The sequence below is a fragment of the Rousettus aegyptiacus genome, unplaced genomic scaffold (genome assembly GCF_014176215.1).
Source record: "Rousettus aegyptiacus isolate mRouAeg1 unplaced genomic scaffold, mRouAeg1.p scaffold_m13_p_10, whole genome shotgun sequence".
Taxonomy (NCBI): domain Eukaryota; kingdom Metazoa; phylum Chordata; class Mammalia; order Chiroptera; family Pteropodidae; genus Rousettus; species Rousettus aegyptiacus.
Window position 1 is genome coordinate 88,505,804 of NW_023416285.1, and position 23,131 is coordinate 88,528,934.

A 23,131-nucleotide genomic window follows, 5' to 3' on the forward strand; every position below is an offset into this window, starting at 1 on the left:
AAAACCTAAGCGTGGTAATATATGCAGGCTGTTATATGAAGAAATATGTTAAGTAAAACTTCTATAACAAACATTGCTAAAAGCAAAAAAGTTTCTCTCGTTAAGTCCATTTTAAATCCTGACAGTTTTTTCATGTTCATTCCTTGCCATTGCGTGAATGCACCACAGAGCTCAGGTATATTTTTGCTAGGTGCTCCTTTCATTTGTGGTTCTTGTTCATGTTACTCAGCACTTTGTTTCCAAGAACTTTATTTTCCTCCTCCCAGTCCTAGATTTTTCAGAAAAGAAAAATGTTGAGCATTTATTCTCATGTCGCATTAGAGCCCAAACAGGCTTTAAAATAACTGGGCTATCAAAAGACTAGCTAAAGGGAGAAAATGGTTCAGGATTACTGCTTTTTTGTAGTCTCTTATATAAATTGTATAACATTTAAAACCTTTCTTGTCCTTTAACTAGCACTGTCTTTCTGTTACGGTCTTTATTGAACAGGTAATTTGTAACTGGATTTTTAGCCCATGGTGTTTGAGATTAAGCTTCAACCTGTACTCATGCTCACATTCAGATACGTTGAACATGTAACTTTAGTCCCTTCCTGTATCTAAGTCTAGTAGGTAATTGGAATATGTAAATAAACAATTGAGATGGTTTCTAGGTGCAGAAATTAAGATAATTATGTTGTAGATGAAAGGAAGTTTGAGAATTCACTTGGAATTTTGTATGTGCGTGTATATCTATACACACATATACTCAATATATACCTAAAAGAAATGGAATTTTTTCCCCTTTGGGTTAATAAACAACAGGTTCTCAGACATATACCTAAGAGAATATATTTTCGGTAACACATAAACATTTATCTGCGAATTGGGGACTTAAATTAGGATTATGGATCTTTTGCAGTAGTGGTCTGAAAGCATCAGTCAATTCCTTATGATTTTTTATTCTTCTAAACTAATCGATGCAGCCTTAATTGATCTTTCTAATATTCTGGTGCATTTAAAAACAACAAAAAAACATTTATCCAATTAGTATGGGTTAGAGGCATCTTTAGAGACCTAAGGAACTCCTGTCAGTTTAAGGGAGTCTGATAAATAAAACTAAATTTTTATCTATTACTGTTATTGATGATAATGTTCCATTTATCAAGGACCGTATGCCTCGGTATGCCAGGCATGAGACCACCTTTTTTATTTAAGTCCCAGACCCAAGTATTTTGTTTTATAGATGAGGAAACAATTAGGTAAAATTACTTGCTAAAGATCACACAGCTGAAAGGTTGCAGAGCTGTGATTTGAATCCAGTTTGAACTGTGAAGCTCAGGCCTTTTCCTGTCCTGGTATTGAAAAGCATATGAGCTGTAATAGGTATTCTTCAGGTGGCCACATATTACTGCTTTCCTACTTTGGAAAGACAATATGTGCATTCTACAAAAATGAAAGGTATTTACTTTTTCTATTTTGGGAACTTGTGATAACCACAACCCACTTTGTCTTTTAACTTAAATTGTATACAGGCACACTTATTAATTCTAGGATATTTGTTCATATTTATTCATTTCCTCCAAACAGGAACCTCACATTGGAGGGAAAGGAATGATGGGAGCTGGCTTGTCGTTCGAACAACTGGAACAGCTACAGCGGTTTGATCCGTCTGTTGTGCCTTTACAGGACATGGACGTTGATTCTCTCAGAGATGCCAGAATAGAAGACATGATTCGGCTGGCAAATAAGGATTCTATAGGATTTTTTATTGCAAAATTTGTAAAATGCAGAAGCACACAGGAGCCTTCAAAATGAAAATTCCAAACATTCATTCTGTGTCTGCATGCGCGTGTGTGTGTTTAAAAACCAAACTGAGGCCAAGTGATTGATGGCATGGTTGCTAAGGAAACAGAAAAGGCTGCCAGCTGTTTCACCAAGGATCAGGAGAGGAAGTGTTCGGGGGTGGGATGAGATTATGAAATTTTGTAATTTTAAAATATTTTTTTCTTTGTGGATTTAGCAGAGTATAAAGAAAGGGAGATACCTATCGATGTCTGGAACATATTTTCATTTGGGTTCTTGTTTTAATTTGTAAAGACTGCAAGTCATTTTTAATGTTAATTGGTGAATCTAACAAAAGGAATACAGTTAGCAATATTTAATTTGGTTTTTAAAACTAGTTTTCCAATCCTGATTTCCTGAGTAGTAGTTCCTTACGAACTCAGGGCATGGGAAGTATGACATTGACCGTGTGCTAATAACCAGGCCGAGAATTTTACCTCTTTTTCGGCTTACGGTTTGGTAGGTAAATAAACCATCTTTCAAATGAAGTCTGGACTGCTTCTAAAATAGTCTACCGTTACTGTGTTTACTTTTTTCCCCATGATTTTACAAAGTAAAATGAATATTTTTTTCACTTTGTAGATTAAAGTAAATGAGGATATTCCACAAATTGGGTACCTTTTATCATGTACTGGAACACATACCATAAAAGTTATGAGAGACGTGTTTGGTGAGAAGGAGGACGACGGCTTCTGACAGCTGGGAGCGGGCCTGGCACTGACAGGTAGGCCTTGGTGTTCTCTTGCTGAACATCATTGCACAGAACGCCAGCATCAGATAAGGCTACTGTGACTATGGTAGATCAAGGCACAAAAAGACCACTTCATAATCAAATCCAAATTTAGAGAAAAACAAGAACATTGTCCAAATCACAAAAGTGACCAAACATCCCCCTGTTGTGGCCAATATAAGTGACTGCCTTTTTTTTTTTTTTTAATTATGACCTTATATTTGCTTCACCCTACCTGCTTTTTAGATAAGATATACGTAAGTGTCCAATACCCAGCCATAGGTTAAAGGCTACTCATGTAGAGTTATATACATGTTCTTGTTAATTTTCATTCAAATCATCCCAAAATTTCTGAGCCTTGGGCATGTAAAGTGAATAATCGGAAACAACTGCTTAATAGTTTTTTCCCCATGTAGGTTTCTGTTAAGAATGCTGGTGACCGTTGATGATATCTACCAAGATGGTGAGGCCTCCTGGATCAGGTAAGACCTTTAGATGGCCTCGCCTTTGAGGAAGCCTTTCTTGAACACCCTTCCCCTATGTTGGGTTGGGCATTTCTCTCTGTGCACCCCTAGGGCCCATAGTGCCTTCTGTCGGGACACTTGAAACAGTTTATTAGGCAGGCCCCTAACTACCACCCTGACGTGGGAAAATCCCAGAGGCAGGCACCCTCTTTTCTGTCACTGCTTCAGAGCAGATTGCCAACAAATGCTTACCGAAGGCAAAAATTTCAAGCTCTGTGAGATTCAGATATAAGATATATGAAGGATTTCTTTAATCCTTCACTGTACTTTATCTTCAGTAGATATCACTTTACTAAAGAGAGATACTGTTTACCTGTGGCACTTCTATTTCTAGGGCTCAGCATACTTCCCCAAACTTTAAATGTATTTTTTTAAAGTACACAGAATCCATTTTCTCTCATGCTCTCTACAAAGCCTAATGCGCTAAGCTGAGATGAAAATGGTAGAGAATTAGCTAGCAGCAAATTTGTGAATTTTTGGTTAATACTGACAAATATCAAAATATAAGCAATGTAGGTTAAATAGAAGAAAAAATATTTACATATTGAAATCAAGGACAGATTAATATTGTGAAAATTGTTTCCTTTAACATACATATTTAGTGGGCTTTTTTCCTTCAAAAAATAAAGCAAATTGGAAAATCAAACACATAATCTTAAAGGACTAGGAAACTTCAGAAAAAATACAATGAAAAGAAAAAAGATCAGGAAAATGTGGAAGAAAATTAATATATTATCTTTTAACATATTTAGTGTTGACATAGATATTTCTGTGAAACAGAAAAGGCATTTTGTTTGAACGGTGAGTACATTTTACTTCAAAGTCCTGTATCACAGTTTAAATAGCAAAGTGAAGTACAAAGAGTTAAAAATATAATTTAGCCAAAATTAACCAACTGACCCAAAACCATCTAGTTACTTTTGTTCTCTAACAGTGTGACTCTTGAAGTTTTAATAAGATCAGAGTATCCAAGACTAGCAGCATTACATTACTGATCCAAGGGACAAGAGTGAGGAATTAAATTTGTCATCAGGATGGATCTTTATTTTTAAAACGAAGGAAGAATAAAATTCGATATCTGAATTAAGAATTGCTGCTCATGTAGAATTAAGGTGAAGGAAGGTTATTCTGCTCATATTTTATGATCTTTTATCTGCTGTCAGCTGTCATTTTATCAGACATTAATGGGAAGATCACTACTAAAGTGACATCAGTGATTGGCATTGCCCCCAAGGAAGATCTCCACAGGTAAGAAATGTTGTTGAATTTTTAACATTCCCAACTATCAGAATCATTCCTGAAATTGCAATTGATACCACTAATAATAAACAGTGCAGAAGCCAGCTCTTTATTTGTTTTACGTGAATGACTTTAAACCAGGTTTGTTGAACAGTTCAGTGTAGCTGACAGCGAATGTTTAACAGGAATGCATAGCAGACCATGTTAAAAAATGTGGCATTGTCCCAAAGTACAGTATGACTAAGACACCCTACGTTTAGCAGCACCTTTTTGTAACAGTAACTTAAATGAGCAGTAGAGAAAGAGCACAGGAAAGACCAAAATGGGTTTGACAAAACCAGTAGAACTGTTAACATTTCCAGCATTTTCTAGGTCGACTACAAAAATCATGATTTTACAACTTGAGTAGATAAGATTAAGCCTTTGTTGTGTGAAAGGACTATAATTTTACATTTCACAAGCCAGGAAATACCCCATCATCTCTGGGAATCTCATTTACAGATATGCCCACTGTACAATTTCCTTGTATAAATGCTCTTACGTCAAAACCTGCAGTATAGTTTTTTGAGGAATGCTCTGATTTGGACTAACGTGTTTCACAGTAAAGTGAAAAACTAAGAATCCAGGTACAGAATTTAACAAATGGAATTCATTTGTGACTCTTAGAAAAGAATTAATGGTAGCAGCAGGTTAGCTAAATACCAGTTATAGTTCAAGAATTTAAATATTTTAAAGTCATTATTGGGATGAAATTATGGTGTAGCAAAGGATGGGGCTGGTGATCAGCAACATCCTGCCATGATGGAAAGTGTATCAGAAATATTTATAAAATGATGCTAATTGGAATACGGTTTTCCAATGATGTGACTATTTTGCATCAATTTATATATTACGGCTACAGTTTTTATATTCAATAAATTAATTCATATGTCAACAGTACAGAGCTAATTAACAAATACATTAATTCTGATGGGAATGTTTTATATTAGCTGACAAAATTAAATATATATGTAACTCATTTTTAAAACTGAGTTTTTTTCAGGGTAGAAGAAATGAGTTAAAAGTGAAACAGTTTACTTATAAAGGTCCACGAATATTTGGCAAGAACCTGGAATCATCAAAGGAGCAAAACAAAAAAATAGATCAACTTATTTAACAAAATAGTTATGTACAAATCTGAAGTCAGGCATTTATAAATAGGCATTTTCCAGGGACAAATTTCAAGTGCTAGGTACCTGCATACCTAATACTGTCTTACCCGTCCAGTCGTCACTGGACGGAATGTATACTTAAGAGACATGGATAAGCTTTTAGCCTTAGTGTGACAACCACAACTGTGAGCTGCTTACAGCCGTACCACTGAGGCATGGAGATGGTATCTTCTTGCTTCCCCATCAGAGTAGACATCTGTCATAGGAAAATATATTCTTAACGTTTTGTTCGCTGCAAGTCACTCCATTTGCCCTGATTACTCCTGAAGAACAGAAACTTTGGTTTAAGAAGCACTTCTAGGTTTTGACAGACAGCAAAACTGTGCGAGGTGGTGGTGGGGGATGGCATGATCGGGAAACTGGGAGGTAACAGGAACGGTAGGCAGGGTTAAAACGGAAGTGGGAGAAGTTAGAAAAATTTATTTTCCCACGAAATAATTCTACAAGCCGTGTAAACGTTTCTTACTATAACAAATACTCGAACACACAGATTGTACATTTCCAGTGAAACAGTTAAAAGTTGCCTGTACTTGTCACTCTCCAGGAGCAGAACGAGGAGCCAACAGATGAACGCTTCCCCAGTCACCTTCGGCAGCACGCTCCCCGGCCGCTCTCCGGAGCGCTGAGGCAACACGCAGCACGACTCAGTACACAGCCCGGTGAGGAGACTTCTGCATGTCAGTCTCTAGCATCTTCCTTAGTCTTCAGCATTCAGATTCCTCCCGCTCACTCACACACTCTTACACACGCACACACACAGTTCCGGCTCGTAGACTCCAGTGCAGTGACATGAGACACTAGCTACTAAGAATGTGTTTGTCACAATCAGTGTAAGCTGCATGGATTAGAACAACCTTTGGAGTTTGGTTATATTTACCATAATTTATGGTCAAAGTTATAAACTTACAAGGGTGGTAAAACATTCAGAAACCAGGCCTTTTCAAGTCAAGCAGTCACACATATTTACAGTATGTACAGACTTTCTCCTAGAGTGGGGATAGGTGCCTAGATGATGTTATTACAAATTTCCTGAATGTGGGCATTTCTAGTCCCTGTAATTCATAAAGCAAATCTGCTGACTTGGCATTAAGACTCTAAAATAGTGTGATCAAACTGATATATATATATTATATAAGAAGGTATTTGCAGAAATAACATTTACAAACTGTCTATACAGTACACAGTACTAGTACATAGAAAATAGATTCTAACTTTATGATCCCCTTTGTGTAAGGCAGGACTGAATCTGTCCCCAAATTTAGTCAGCCAGAGGTACAAGCAAGAAACAGTGGTCCATGGATTAATGAATGTAAATCAGGTGCCTACATTTCTACATTTTAAAAATCTGGAGAATCAAGAAATTCCACTTTTTATCTGGGCTGATTCTGGCTTGCTGGATACAGCAACTACATTTCTTAAAATACTAATGCCACAGACTTTGTTCAAGTGGCAGCTACCCCGGGCAGTTTTTGAAAAGTCCAGCACAGAGCTGGAGGACTGCAGCCGTACCAGGCAAATTTATATAGCACTTACAAAAGAAAAAAATGTATATTAATACTCTATCTCATGCTATTGCTATTTAAGCAACAGCAATACAAAATATACAAGACAGATCACATATGATTGCAAGGTAGACCCCAAAGATTTAGTGTGAGGATGCTGTTATCCAAGACTTGAAAAAAAAAAAAAAAAGAAAAAAAACACACAAAAGGGCCAAAGTCATTGGCGGATGTAAACATCCCTGTTCCCCTCCCCAGCCTCATTCCGTTTTTTGGATAGTCCTTCTCCCTCCTTGTCACAGTAGCGATCCTTAGATTTATGACGGTTGCGTTGTTTGTTGCATTCGTTGTGGTCCTGCTCGCGCTCCAGGTCCCGGGAACGGTGCCGAGCCTCCCTGTGTCTGTGCTCACTGCTCCCGTGGGGCTCGTCTCTGTGGTTATGGTCACGGTGGGGGGCATAGTGGTCTGCGTGGTCGTAATCTTCCTTCGGCTCCACGTAGGCAGAGTCTCGACTCTCCTGGGTTTCTGAGTCAAACGTCTCTTGCCTGGAGAGGCCTCGACTCGTACCGCTGCGATGGTTGTGGTGCTGGCCTGAGGACCGGTGCTGGGATTTCTTGACTGGCTCCAGGCAGGGTTCTTCTTCAGGGTGGGAAGCAGCCCGGACAGGAGCAGTGCGCTCAGTCCTCTGATCACCTTGAGAACCCTGGTGGCGAAGGGAGAAAACTCAGGCGTCAGCCAAGGTCAGAGTATAAGGAACCACCGTGTCATAAAGCAAGTTCATTCCAGTTGAGTCGTCTTTAAGTATCTAAAATGCTGAAATGAAATCTCACCAGCTAAGTTATGATGGGCAGTGGCATTTCTAAGGTTTTATACCATGTTATATTGGACTTTAATTCGTATGTGCCTAGAACACTGCATAGAATAACCTTTTAATCTAAATGACCAAATGGAAGGAGGGCATTCTTTTATCGGTTCTCTTGTGGTTTAGATACAGGTCTTTCTACACACAGGTGTGCATACTGAGCTACCTCTGCTTGAATACATGTGGGAAGATTAAAAATATGTAGGGCGCTGGCATTGGCTTAAGGTAAGGATGCAGTATAAAATGTGACATGCTTAAATGGCACTTACTACGAGACAAGCACTCTTTAACAGTCACCTCTCTTAACGCACAACAAGCCTGAGACAGGGTGCCGGTGTTATTCCAAGGTTAAATGCCTGATAAGAGGCAGAGCCCCGACCTGCAGCCAGGCTTTCTGATGCTGCTGTGTGGAAAGTTAGGGCATTCTAAGGTTTCTATATATTCATAGTATTTTCTCTTTACACTGCTTTTCTTACAGGTACAGTCTCACTGAAGGTGTTTATTAAGTGACTCGGTGTCGACAGAGCTTCTGCACTGGCGCAAGCACGGGGCTGGACATCTGGGCTCGAACCCCTGCGACATCACGTGAGGCGGGTCAAGGCCTCCCCTTACCTGTGCATTGGAGGCTGGAGCGGGACTGACAGGCAGAGTTGAGGTGGCTAAGCTGCGGCTAAGGAGAGGGTTGGGGAGGCTGCTGCTCGGGGGGTGGGTGGCCTTCCAGTAGGCCTCCAGGTAGTCAGCAAGGTGCTCACAAGCGTCCTCGAGCTGGTTCTCATCCAGGATCACGTCGAACAACTCCTGTAGAAGCACACATCGGAGGCACGCTCACACCTCCCACCCCATAGAGGAAGGAGGGGAGAGGCCTGAGCTGCACCACTTTACATTTGCTCTGATGTGCTCCTGTTTAGAATAGCAGTGACCAGAAAGAGAACCAGTTGTAATAAGAGTTGTTAAATGGCACACTTAGGAAAGCTGTCTGTCACTACTGGAAAAAGGAGTTGACACTATGGTGAAAGAGATGTAAAAAGATTATACAATCTGAACAGCACCCCTCTGACAGAGACTGTGAAGCTTAATCTTGGAAATGAGCGAGGCACGATGAGGACAGGAAGGTTGGCAGAAGCTGAAACCAGTGATGGTTTGGCACGGTACAGACTTTAAATATTAATTGTGATTAACACTTCGAAGTATTAAATTCCTGGATCTTCTGAAATACCTGTAGCCAGCTACAGTCCCAAGGCCTGATATGTAAAGCATAGATAAAAATTAGGAATGGGTAACCGTTTAGAAATTTTTTACATGGTCTCAAATCAGTGTCTCAGATAGTTGAAAGTCATTTCTTCCAATTAACAGGATTAATGAATTCCAGATAGATCTCTGATAAATCACAATCTTATTTATGATACTAATGAGGTGACCACAAAACTTGCTGTAGCTTCTGGTCAGCCATGAGCTGGACAAGGCAGGGGTGGGACAGGTTACTTCCTGGGAATGCAGCTGACTGGTAAGCCTTCTTCCCCTCGACAGGCGTTCAACTGTCTGCTTGCTTTTATATAATGTCATGCCAGGTCTGCTCTCTGGATTCTACTGGACATGGAAGGGAACTTACGGGAGGACACTGAGACAGTTTGTCAGCTGCTACCATCTGGACGTTGAGGTGTTTAGCTTGAGACTTCCCTCGAGATTTTATCAACCTTTGTAAAACCTGTAAAAGAAGATTTTGTTGAACAGAGGGCTATCCACACTGAGGTAAATGACAAGATTCAGTATTTGCTCCTCTGGGGCCATTTTATATATGGCACAAGTGGCTTATCATAGATTGAGCTAGACATAGATTATCTGCAAAATTAACATTTTGACAATCCCAGTTGCGTGCTATAAAAAAATATAACTAGCATGGAACTTACTCCGAGTCTTTTTCAAGACTAACGTTATCAAACTGTCTCATGAGAAACCCCAAAAGTATTTTATGTGAACTAATAATGTTTACTATATTAAAAATAAAAAAAAAATACTCATTTAGAAGTTAGCAGTAAACCTATTACATGTTAATATATTTTTTATAACAACGACCCTTTTTGTAACTCTCAAGTGCCTGACTTCATATATGGCAACTGAAGTCTCCTATTTGCTTCCACAGGTAATGTGTTGTTTCAGTTGAAAAGTGAAGAAAATCTAACCTCCTACAACTATGTAGTTGAGAAAAATATTTTTGTGGCCTTTTCAGATAAGTGTGGACATTCTTTGTAGTGTAGAAACTACACTAGTTTCTTAAAGACTAGTTGCCATGTGAAATATGAAACCATATCAAAGAGCCTGTCTTGAAATCTGAATGGATCTTTTATTGTGAATGATTTCTAACGTCATTGATCATTTGGAAAATAATGGTTCACTACCGAGTACTTACGATCTTCCAAATGTTGACACATTTCATTATACAATATTAAAACATCTGTTAATAATCATTGATCTCATTAGAAAAGTCTTTTATCTGTTAGAAAGCTTCCATGCTCTCAAAAGTGAATGCAAGTTTTTCAGAATTCTATCATTGGTAACAAAAGCTCTTAGTTGTTTTCCTTGATGTGACAGACTCACTTTTTTCCAGAAAATATCTGCCAGGTACCCAAGTCAGAATATATATGGCTGTCAGTTCTTTCAAATAAAAGTGGAGTTCCATGAAAAAAAGCTATTTTGTTTACAACTTGAATAATCACACCAGTGCTTGTCCTCGAGATAGCTGACCTACTGGAGTGATGCACCCTAAGTGTACTTCCTAGATTCAAAACGTAATAAAACCAGTTAAGCTGGTCATCGGGTTGGGTATTTTTTAACTGCAAGTGCATGGGGAAAATACGGCACCTGCTACTACCGTGTCCCAGAGGCTTGATCCGTGTTTGACACTTGCGGTTTTCCGTACCGTTGCTTTTGAAACATCGGTACAAATGTCAAGGCAGCGAAAAACAGGTGCCTATTCAGTGAATGGTTTTGAAGCTTCCAGACCCCCTAAGAATCAGCCCTTCAGGGGTTCTACCACACTTTTCTTTTTGAGATCAGCTATTCTAAGCTGTTAAAGTAAAAAACATGCTTTGTTTATATTGATCATAAAAAGCGACTAACATCTCTTCAAACTTTTTATAATGGATAAAGACATAGCCTATTCTAACTGGAAAACAAAAACACACATCTTAGTAAATTTCGATTAAAGAGCACAAAGTAGTGGGCCTACTTACCTTTGGAGACGAAATCTTGACATATACTACGACGGGGGCCAAAGAGGTTTTGCTAAGTTGAGCTGGATGATTGACAGTGTCCGCGTCAAGGACCACCAGCTGCAGTGTTCTTGCAAGCTCAAAAATCCTTTCTATTTCACTTTGAACTTCCGCTGTAAAAAGTTAAGCAGACTTCAGTTATTGAAATCACTTTTAGAGCCAATTGAGACAAAATGGTACAGTTTCTTCAACAGGAAAGTAGGTATGTCAGCCATTAGGTTAGTGTTTACAAGCAGTAGAGCTGATAAAAGCTGTTTTTCCTCCACACCTTGAGAATTTAGGGAATTACTCCCTCAACAAGCTATAAAATTGACTTTCGATAAGACACTTATGTCTGAGAATCAAAAATTTGGGTCTCTGATTACATCGCACTGTGAAATCATTCTATAAAAATGCTATAAAACGGAAATGACAGAGATCTTCCAGGTGTTTGGTTCTGACCCTAGCAGCCATCACCAGCTCCCCTTTCACTGCACGGGCTTATCTGTTTATAATCACCTACCGGTATGCTTTCTGGATATCTTACTAACAAGCTGAAATACAACGTCAAATAGAGACATTAAAAGTGTCTATAAAAAAACTTGTCCAGAAGCGCACTTCTTTTGTTGGTGACAGGAGAACGGTCCTACGACTTTCATATTTTAAAAAGGCTCTTAGCGGCAGCACTACACAAAAACTATAAGACATAGAAAACTTATTATTTAAAAATCTGCTTGAATCCTAAGAAAACTTTATCCACTTCATCTGCTTCTCTGTGGCTTCTCTGAAGTCTAAAACAGGAAAATAGAATTCTCTGCAATGATGGAAACATTCTATGGCGACGCCAGCTACTGTGCATGAGCAACTAAACTTTAACAATGTAAGTAATTTAAAATTAAATAGTCAGAAGCTACTGTGCTAGGGAGCACAGGTCTATAAAGCATGGCATGTAACTTAACAGTGCCTGGGGCAATCATGAAAGGCCCCGTCCATGAGACTCCTGGACCTACAAAATACTTTTTAATCACCCTTATGCGTTTGGACTCATGCAGAAGATTCTTGGAGACAATTTTATTAACTAGTATATTCAAGAAAAGCCAAGCCACTGTTGTCTGCCTCACAATACGTTATCATCACAGTACTTTTATTAACCAGCTGTCTTTAAAATAATATTTGGTCCCATGCTACCCATAATACAATCTTGCTAAAAACAAAACAAAAACTCAAGCTGATTAAGCTTTTGGATCTACCAGTTTATAAGACACAGAAAATGGACAGTCATATAAACACCAGTGTAATGCAATCAGCAAAATTCACACCAGACCCCTACCAAATAATGGACCCAGTTTCTTCGAGCAAAAAATTACAAAGAAAACTATAGATTAAGACACTCAAGGACCTACGAACCAATCACAGTGTATAGATTTCATAACATATGACAATTGGGAAATGATATGCGGCTGAGTGGAGATATTAGGGAAGTGTTGAAGTATGAAAATGGCATTATGGTTATAATTTAGATAAAAGTCCCTAATATTTAGAAATACATAATGAAAGAGTTACAGATAAAATCATATGCTGTCTGTGAGTTGCTTCGAATAATCCACAAATAGCCACGGAGGAAGGGCAGGACCAGAAATGAAATGGCTGGCCAGGAACGGATGATAGCTCAAACTGGGTGATGAGGACCCGAGGTTCCTCCTACTCTTTACTTTCATATATATTTTAATTTCCTTTAATAACACTTAAAAAAAATAAAAGTATTTCAGTAATTCTTTTTCTAATGTTCTAAAATATTACTATTATTACTCTTCCCTGTTGATCTTTACATTTTTATTTCAAGTAAACCTCACTTCTTCGTACCCTACAAATGTTTTCATGGCCATCGACCCCCAACAATCAAGTTACACTCCAATACCAGTATAAGCACTCAGAAAGCTGACCAGGCCACAGCTAACATCATACTCAATGGCTAAAAAGTAAAAACTTTTTCTCTAAGATCAGAAACAAGGATGCCCACTCTTGCCACATTTATTCAAAGTCCTAGCCAGAGCAATTAGGCAAGAAACAAATAAAAGGCATCCAATTGGAAAGGAAGAAGTAAAAACTATTTTGCAGATGACATTATATATAGGAAACCCTAAAGATTACACCGAAAAACTGTTAAACGAATTCAGTAAATTCAGTACACTTGCAGGTCCAAGATGTTCATAAATTGGTTGCATTTTTATGCATTAATAATGAACTATCAGAGAAATTGAGAAAGCAATCCCATGTTCAATTGCATCATAAAGCATAAAATATCTAGGAATAAATGTAACCAAGGAGGTGAAAGACCTCTATGCTGAAAACTGTCAAGACACTATGAAAGAAATTGAAGATAAGTGGAAAGATATTCCATGCTCATGGACTGGAAGAATTAGTATTTTTAAAATGTCCATACTACCCAACGCAATCTTCATATTCAACACAATCCCTATCAAAATTCATATTTAACCACAAAAGACCCCAGATTTTGAGAAAAACAGTTTTGAGAAAGAAGAACAAAGTTGGAGGCCTTATGCCTCCTGGTTTCAAACTATTTTACAAAGCTATAGTAATCAAAACAGTATGTATTGGCATAATAACAGACAGCTCAATGGACCAGAATAGAACCCAAAAGTAAACCCATGCATGTATGATCAACTAATTAACAACAAAGGAGCCGAGATGTACAATGAGGAAAGGCTCATCTCTTCAGTAAATGGTTTTGGAAACACTAAGCAGCCACATGCAAAAGAATAAAACTGGACCTCTATCTTATACACAAAGATCAACTACGAATGGATTAGGCTTGAACTTGAGACCTGAAACCATAAAACTAGAAGAAAAAAGGCAGTAAGCTCTTTGACATTGGTCTTGGTGATGTTTTTTTTAAAAAAAATTTGACAACAAATGCAAACACAACAAAGCAAAAATAAACAACTGGAACTACATCAAACTAAAAAGCTGCACAGCAAAGGAAACCAACAAAATCTGAAAGAGAAAATAATGGCAAATAATATAGAAAATAATATATTTGATAAGGGGTTAATATCCAAAAGTAATAGAGAACTCATACTATAGTAGGAAAAGAAAATTAAAAATGGGCAGAAGATCTGAATAGATATCTTTCCAAAGACAGATGGCCAACAGGCACATGAAGAAAATGTTCAACATCAATGTCAAAGAAATGCAAATAGAAAGCATAATGACTTATCCATACCTGTCGGGATGGAAGTAATCAAAAAGTTGACAAACAAGTGTTAGAATATGGGAAAAAAAGGAACCCTTGTGCACTATTGATGGTAGTGTAAATTGGTCCAGCCACTATAGAAAACAGTATGGAGGTTCCTCCAAAAGTTGAAAATATAAACACCATAGAATCCAGCAGTTTCATTTGTGGGTATTTATCCAAAAGAAATGAAAACACTAATTTGAAAAGATACCTGCTCCCCCATGTCCCTGCAGCATTATTTACAAGAGCCAAGGCATAGAAACAACCTAAGTGTCCGCTGATGGAAGAATGGGTAAATAAAATATATGCATATATTTAGCCACAAAAAAGAACAAAATCTTGCCATTTGCGACATGTATAGACTTTGAGGTCATTATGCTAAGTGAAATAAGTCAGAAAAAGGCAAATACTCTGTGATCTCACTTATATGTGGAGTCAAAAAAAAATACAAACCAAAAGAACCCAAACTCATAGGTACAGAACGGATTAGCGGTTGCTAGAAGCAGAGGGTGAGAAGTGGGCAAAATGGCTAAAGGGCGTCTGTATAAACTTCAGGTTATAAAGTCAGTCCTGGGGGTGTGAGGTACAGCACGGTGACTATAGTTAATAACACTGTGTTGTGTAATTAAAAGTTGCTAAGAGAGTGGATATTAAATATTCTCATCACAAGAAAAAATGTTTGTGTGGTGATGGATGTTAAATAGTCATTGTGGTAATTATTTCACAATACATACATATATTGAATCATTTTTATATACCTTAATATATGTCAATTATATCAACAACGAATTTGATTGCAAAGATTTTCATATGTTAATAACTATTCACATAGTCACAGAATCCTACACCTTAAATATAACTTCATGTGTTCAGAGGTTTGACCACAGATTTTTTTACTGATTATATGTGTAATATCTGTTCATTTTATAAAATCTGGATAACAAAAAAAAAATCCATTATCATACTATATATCCATGGATTACCTTTATTAATGTCATTTTATTAATATATATGTATCATATGTGTGTATGCACACATTTATATCTTTCTAGTATTCTTATACAAGTATCTCACACTTTTTTAAACTAAAGGGGAAAGTGAGATATTTTAAAAGATTTTAATGCAGCATATTAGTAAGTAAACTAATTTACTATTAAGTTAGTAATTTACTAATTTACTCAATTAAAGGAATAAAAAGAAAGGTGACTAATAAACTCTGAAGAAAATAGTTTTAACTTTCAAGTGAAAATGATGACTTCAGAAAGAAATGTATCCGTACTAGGGGTTTTCCTTTGACAAAGTGCATCTTGCTCAGAATTTATTTCAAAAAAGAAATGTCAGCTACTTCCCTGATGTTTATTTCTGAAACTGAAAAGAGGACGTAAAGTAATGTGGTCTTTTAGCGTTGTCCTCACTAGTAGAAGAATGCACCCCAGCACCCTGAAGGAGAGGCGCCCCGATTCACCTCCCCGCTTCCCACAGACTCATCCCCCCTGAACTGAGACCAGTGCTGACAAAATGAACAATGCTTTTGTCTGTGTTTATATCAAAAGATAACTAGTCCCCAAATTTCACATTAACTTGCAGGGCTAATGTTATATCTTTCTACCATCAGCCCTTCATTCTCAAAAAATTGTTTTCTCTCTTCCTGAAAAGGCAAATAGGATAATTTCAACTCATCTATCTTCAAAGTTCACTCTTATCTCCATTCTTCTGTTGAGCCCATCCAGGGACGACTGACTGATTTACTACGTCATTCAATTTTTCAAGTATAAGATGTTTCTTCTTTATATCAGATCTAAATGTATATCATCACTTTAATTACTGAATAAAAAAAGAATTATATTTAACTGTGCACCGTTATTTGGGAAATCAGAAATTAAGGTAATGGCAGCCACCACCGACCGACCTGTGCGCCAGCAAACCACGCTGTGTGCTTATCATGACAACCCTAAGAGGTAGGTATTCTTAATGTTATTGCCATTTTAGAGTGGAAATGGACTCAAAGACTACATCTAGTTCAAGAAGAAGAATAGGGAAGACCTAAGAAACGCAAGAACAAAATAAAGGTAACAGCAAAATGTACAAAATAGAAAACAAAAAATTCAGTACTATGAATAATATTAAGGAACAGCACGTGCACAATCACTTATACTGACATGCCCGGAGCGTTAAAGTGTCAGTTTTATAGAGTTATAATATTAATGTGTTTGCTATACTGTAGAGTCCACATAGCCCACACAGAATGTCATTTAACAAACACGTTCTGCTGTCCGAGGAGGGAGGAACCCTCTGACCATTCTGCCTGCTGTATATATAGAGAGAGATTTTTTTTTTTCAAGTAACTATGTCCAAGCACTACTGTAAGAAAAACTAAACGTCTTCTTACTTACAAAGAATTAGTTAATAGACAATTCCTCTTGTCTACAAACTATTAGAAACAGTGTTTGCATGCTGAGTTTCCCAGATGACACGTGCGGCCCATGTGGGTTACCAATCCACTCTCTGGGCTCACGCCTCATGGCCACTTTCCACGTGGTCTAGGCACATTCCCTCTGACTCTCCCTGCATTATTTGTGTAAAGCACTAAATCAAGGATGGAATGCCCTGCCGGGAAAGTCGATGGATTTTGCCCGTCTTCATCTCCTTCAACCTGTGGCACGTGGACCACTAAGATGCTCACGCTCTCCCTCAGGGTGATGCTTCTGTTCGTACTTTTCTCTCTACTGCTCTGGCCGCCACTGCTGCTTTCCCTGCCAATCCCCCCAAATCCTGGTTCTCTTCAGGGCTCTGGGCTCATCTTACTCTTATCACTTCTCTGTGGTTATATGTGTAAACTAATAACAAAGCACAGTCCCAAAATAAAATACGACCCCTCCTTGTTATCTGTGGATTCTGTCCTTGAATATTTCTCTATTAGCTAAAATTTATTGTAAACCTCAAATCAATACTCGCGGCACTTTCGCAGTCATTCAGGGACATGCGCACAGCAGCAAAATTGGAGAGCCCAGCGCACACGCCAGCCGAGGTCAAACAGGTTGACACTCTGCCTTCTTATTTCAGCTCTCATTCTATAAACAAGTGTCCTTTTTGTGGTCTAGTGCCATGTTTTTCTCATTTTGTATGTAAGTGTGTATGTTAGGGGGCAGAGAGAGAGGGAGAGAAGAGAGGGAAACTAAAACATCCCCCAATAAAGTGCTGTCCAGTGTTCCTAAGTGCAAGGTGCCTTCTGGAAAAAGTGTGTTAGCTAAGCTTTGTTCATGCATGGGTTATAGAGCTGTTAGCTGTGAGTTAATGTTAATGCATCAACAACATATCAAAATAAGGTGTCTTTAAACAAACATGTAGAAAACAAGGTTAAATACGGATCAGCTGATGAAGATGTTGTGACCAGAGGTGGGCAGGAACTTATTCCCACATTCCCCCCGGAAGTGCTGGCTGTGTATTGCCTAATTCGGTGTTCACAGGACCTTTATAGAAGCTAACAACCGTGAACACAGAGAATGGACTGCGTCTTAAGCCCTGTTCTCCGTTGAGTTCCAGATCTGTATGCACAGTTGCTTGCTGGATATCTGGATGCTCCATGACACTGCGAATTCGACAGGTTGACACATGTAGCCGTTATCTTCCTCACCCCCCTCCCCAGCGCATGACCTCAGACAAGCTTCTCATCCGAAACCCCTGATCCTCAGAATAGCACCATCAATCGCCCAGTTTCTCAAAGCAAAAAGCTGGAAATCCTCCTGGAATTTTCTCCTTCATGTTGCACATTCCGCAGACTGCCAAATCCTGACTCTAACCTCCGGATTCCCTTCATTCTGGTTTCTTCTGCCACCATCTGACTTTGGGCCTCTCATTCTCTAACTTGAATGATGACAACAACCTCCTAAATGACCTTCCTGTCCCCATCTTGCCCCATCCCCATCCTGCTGACGCGAGGACTCTCTTAAAGGCACCGGTTTTATAATGTACCTGTTTCTGCACAGAGCGCACTATTTCTCTCTGAATTTGCTTCAACAGAATCCTAACTTTTCCTCACTTCAGTCTTGCTGGGCTCCATTATCATCTTCACCTGCTGCCAGAGATGCTTCTAAAACGTCACTTCTCTGCTGTCCTGCGGCCTCCTATTACATCCACATGAAAAGGCCTACAGAGTGCGTCATGATGAACATATCAGACGTGCTCCTACTGAAGAGGAATTTTCCACTCAAATGGCTAAACTTGTAGTCAGCTCTTTGTTCTACTTCTGTAGATGCTTGCTGCATAGGCCGAAGGACAGGGTGACCTCAAGATCAACTAAAAACTCACCCTCCCCTTCGCTTGTTCTGTCTAGATAACAGATGTATTGCCTAAATTCCTGTCTGAGAATCTCACGCTCTATAAACTACCCGTAGCCCATAGCAACTCCCATGCTCTGTAATTGCTTGAGGACAGATTAACTAATCGGCCCATGCCAACTGTAACTGCATAGATAAACCCTAAGGAAGCAAGGTTGCCCATGAGCTCAGGGCCCAGATCTTCAGAGCGCTAGCTCTTCTGGGACTGCCAGTGTAATAAACCTGAGTTCTCCAACTCTCCGAGTGGTGCTTGGTTTCTCACCAGTTTGATTTTGCTGTAACACTACCTCAGATGCACTTACATTTCCCTCTGCCCAGAATACTCTTTTTCTCGGGTAGCTGCAAGGCTAAAGAATTTATGATGTGTGTCATTCTGCTAAAATATCACTTCCTCAGAGAGACCTCCCCTGACCTATGTGTATAACACACACCCTCCTCCTCAGCATCCTCTCTACCCCTTGGCCTGCTTTTTCTGGGACTCGTCAACCACTGAGCCCATCTCCATCTCCATCTGTATTTGTTAGCTTTTGCGCATGTCTGCCCCTTGAAATGAGAGCCCTGTGAGAGTGAGGACTTGGTGTCCTTCACTTCTGGGTCCCCAGCACTCAGTATAACATCTAGCACACAGTCGGTACACAAGTATCTGTTAACTAGATGAATAAATACCTAAAATCTATATACGGTTCTGTAATGCCTTACGGTGAGCTCTAAATTCCTTAATTGCTTCCTCTGATTTCTGGTATCATCTTCTACCTCTCTTTTAAAAATCATATGCTCAATCAAGTAAAGGATCTATGTTTTCCAGAATCCTCGTTTTAAGTCCCTGTCACCCTCTTCAGCCCTTTCCCTACCGTGCTTCAAAAGTCCCAGCGTGGGCTCAGCTCCTTGGCAAAGCCTGTTCAGGCGGCCCGCACCCCCTGCGGCTGCCAGTTCAACCCATGGCCACTTCTCATCACCCTTGATTTCAACGGGTTGTTAATTTGTTCGCCTTATTGCTACACCAAGTTCTCTGGGGTCAGGGGCTTCATCTGTATCGTTCCCTTATTCCCAGGCTATAGTGTGACATTCAGTGTCTAGTGCACAAAGTATATGGAGTGGGTGAGTCATTTAAAAATATATATGGAGGTTAAGGAGGAGTGGGGTAAAAGGAGTCAAATATGTGGTGATGAAGAAATCTAACTATGGGAGGTGAACACGCAGTATAAATACACACACACACACACACACACACACACACCCCTTACTGTTAAAGAGTACAGCTGAAACTTATCAGATTTCGTTAACCAATGTCACCATAAAAAAAATAAAAAATTTTAAAAAATAAAAAATAATGGTAGTTCAAAGAGCCTTGGCAAGCTAAACAAATCTGTTACGCCATTGATCGAACTAATGAGTTTACCCAAATTACTTGAGTTTGTTAATAAGTTGAATCAATAAAATGAGCAAAATGTATAGGAAAAGTTTTCAGAGTCACAGATAAGGATATGGAAAGAAATCAGTATAAAAATGAGTGATCACATTCCCCCTGCCTAGGACATTTCTAAAGCTGTATCACTGAAATTTACTCAACGAGGGATCGTTAGGTGAAGATCAACTGAGTTATTTCAAGTATTATACTCATGACTAAAAACATATACTATTTTTTAAGTTTCTGTATTATATATAATATACTTCAAAGTAAACTAAAATCTGTTAAAAGCCAGACTCTCAAAGAATTTATATATTTAACATCTACATAGAAAAAATTAAAATCAAGGATCTCACATACGCCTGAGAAAACTGATTTTGTAAAAACAAACCTGACAGCCCAGTAAGACATGTATAATGGTGATTAACCTTAAATTCCAAGCATGTGCCAAAGAGAGGAAGCAGCTGTCTGAGCGTCTAATTTGATCAAATCAGGACATGTGAATAAACAGCACCGAGCACAACCCCGTAAGCACGTCAACTAATATCTCGACACTGTTTTTATAAACGACATAAAAAACATTGATTCAATTAGCAGAAAATGACCAGGAATTGACTTTATCATTTATCAAGCTCAAGACATGCACACACACCACTCCGTCCTGAAAGTGATGTAGTTACTGATATAAGTCAACTACCAAGGGATTTGGGATAATAGCCATAATGTATGACATACTATGTTTATTAATCCTTACATTTATCCTACAAGGTAGTTAATATCTTTCTTTTGTTTAGATGAGGAAACGGCCTTAAAGAGGCTAATAAACTTGCTCGTGGTAACACTGATGCAAAGCCAGGAATTTTTAGAATCTGTAGACACCGAAGTTCACATTGTTGAAAACAAACCACAACCGAAACATTAATGCGACAGCCTGTGGAATTTTTAACTCAAAACTTTCATAACAAATCGTCCCATGCCGTGAAATCACTAAGACTGCAGCGCTAGCAACTGGCAATACACGGCTGTTTCTTCTCTGCTCTCTGACACGTGGCATTATCATCTAGTTAGATCTTCTCCTTGGCAGCCTCAGGAGAGAAGTGTTTAAATAGCTCAAGTTCATCAGCACCCACACTTACCCAAGCTTGACCTCGTGTTGGATCTTTCTATTATTGCGTGCTTACTGGGGTTGTTTAACACTGAGCGTTTGGCCAGTGAGATGTCGGCGGTGACCCTTGTGATGGATATCCTGTTGGGGGAGAAGTAACAGAAGACGCTGAGGTTATTAATTGAATAAAAAAGGGACACAGTTACATGCTCGAAATTCATCTAAGTATGAAGCATATGTAGTGACCACATTTTCAAACCAAAAAAATGTCAGGGCACTTATTCATATATATATGAATCTCATTATCTCATTAAATCATCCTAAAAGCTCTAGCAGAAAGGTTTATTGTCAGTCCACTTTTGCTGATGAAGAAAATGTGCCATAGGTAGATTACCTATTTAAGGCTACATATTCACTAAAAACGATGAAGCTGAGATTTGAACCCTGATATATATGCCTGAGAGCCTACATCCTCAGCCCCGGTGGTTCAGGCCCTCCACTAAGTATGGTGCTGAGACAGGTATAGAGAACAAAAGAGAACAAGACAAACATGGTCTTTCCTCAGAGAGTTAAGAGTTAGTGGCAGAGGTGGGTAATAAATAATAAAGATTAAGATGACTGTTGTGAAGAGAACACAAAGGGTGGTTAGGGAGGTCATCTTAGGGTAGAAGTGAAAATAAAATTTGGAAGCTGGGAGAAGCAGTTACTTAGACTGGAGAGAGCTGAATGTTCCAGCCAGCAGTAGGCAAGGGTGTGGAGCAAACGGAAGGGTCACAATGCCTTTGAAGAAAGTAAAGAGGGGCTAGAAACAGAAGGTTTGGTTGACAGAGTTTCACAGTTAGAGACCTCCACCTCCTCTCTGCTACTAAAGCCTCCAGGTGCCTACCTTCCCCTACATGCTGTAAGACACTGGTTTAGTCTCTACAGGCAACAAAACCAAGGCCTTCTGCCCAGGGGACTCCAGACAGAGCAGGGACGGAGAAGACGCTATTTGGAAAAGAAAGGATTCTGAGTGGAAGATTCTTGTCTGGGGAATCTGATGGCCAAAGAGAAAAGACCCAAAGATGTTGGTAGTTTTCTATATAGATTGTCCAGTGAGGGTGTCCTACAGGGAAATTCGAAGCTGACCGGCTCTACCTATGAGCACAGAATTTCTCATTGATCATTTCAGGCTCCATTCTTAAATTTGAGCACAGCAGTATTCACTGGGCATCTTAGGAAAACTGCTCACATGAGAGACCAAAGCAAATGGAAAAATCGTTATCGATAACATTCAAAGGTGAAAGCTAAGAGGTGAGTATATCTATACAACTTGAAGAAATTTCTATTTAAAAACTCAGAATAAAAAAGGGTTTTGGGAAATTATATAACAGTAGAAACAAAAATTCAAAAGAAGGGCTAGCAGCTAAAGTTAAGGACATCTTCTAGAGAATAAAACAGAAATGACAAAGAGCCGAAAAATTGGAGAAGAAAGGCATGAAAATTGGAGAATTACCCAGAGGATCAACTTCCAAATAACAAGCAGTCCAGAAAAGAGGACTAAAGAAAACAAGACAGGAAGCTAAAAAGATAATTTTAGAATTAAATCTGATTTTTCACATCGAAAGGGTCCTGGACAAAGGTTCAAAGTTCTACATCAAAACATATTCTAATAAGTTTTATGACACTGAGGACAACGCAAAATCTAAAAGCTTCCAGAGGAAAAGGCAGGTCACACACACGGGGCCAGCTGGCAAAACGTTTTGTCTTCTCAGCAGCAACCACGGAAACTAGAAGATAACGGAGCAAAAAACTTCAACAATTCTGAGGGGAAGTTATTCTAAAATCAGAATTCTGTTACCATTTCAGCTATCGATTAAATGGGAGGGATGATTAAAGACATTTTGGGA

General features: G+C 38.9%; 2 protein-coding genes across 22 annotated transcripts in view; one reads left to right on the forward strand and one right to left on the reverse strand.

The window, feature by feature from the left end:
* The window catches only part of NSUN6 (NOP2/Sun RNA methyltransferase 6), a 70,020-nt gene extending 59,447 nt beyond the window's left edge, over positions 1-10,573 (forward strand). For 7 of the 9 annotated variants that reach the window (XM_036228156.1, XM_016150617.2, XM_016150620.2 and 4 more), the window contains 7 exons: positions 1,569-2,547; positions 2,970-3,035; positions 4,241-4,325; positions 6,072-6,186; positions 8,367-8,543; positions 9,457-9,637; positions 10,029-10,573. In XM_036228156.1, the coding sequence (XP_036084049.1) occupies positions 1,569-1,796 (228 nt within the window). In that variant the 3' untranslated portion in view covers positions 1,797-2,547; positions 2,970-3,035; positions 4,241-4,325; ... (2 more) ...; positions 9,457-9,637; positions 10,029-10,573. Of the gene's footprint in view, positions 1-1,568; positions 2,548-2,969; positions 3,036-4,240; positions 4,326-6,071; positions 6,187-8,036; positions 8,114-8,366; positions 8,544-9,456; positions 9,638-10,028 lie in introns of all 9 variants that reach the window. The other 2 variants (XM_036228150.1, XM_016150618.2) reach the window with 2 other exon arrangements.
* The window catches only part of CACNB2 (calcium voltage-gated channel auxiliary subunit beta 2), a 315,479-nt gene continuing 294,708 nt past the window's right edge, over positions 2,361-23,131 (reverse strand). For all 13 annotated transcript variants that reach the window (XM_016150615.2, XM_016150606.2, XM_016150604.2 and 10 more), the window contains 5 exons: positions 21,274-21,383; positions 11,119-11,270; positions 9,498-9,593; positions 8,501-8,686; positions 2,361-7,729 (listed from right to left, as the gene is read on the reverse strand). In XM_016150615.2, coding sequence (XP_016006101.2) covers positions 7,247-7,729; positions 8,501-8,686; positions 9,498-9,593; positions 11,119-11,270; positions 21,274-21,383 — 1,027 coding nt within the window. In that variant the 3' untranslated portion in view covers positions 2,361-7,246. The remainder of the gene's footprint in view (positions 7,730-8,500; positions 8,687-9,497; positions 9,594-11,118; positions 11,271-21,273; positions 21,384-23,131) is intronic.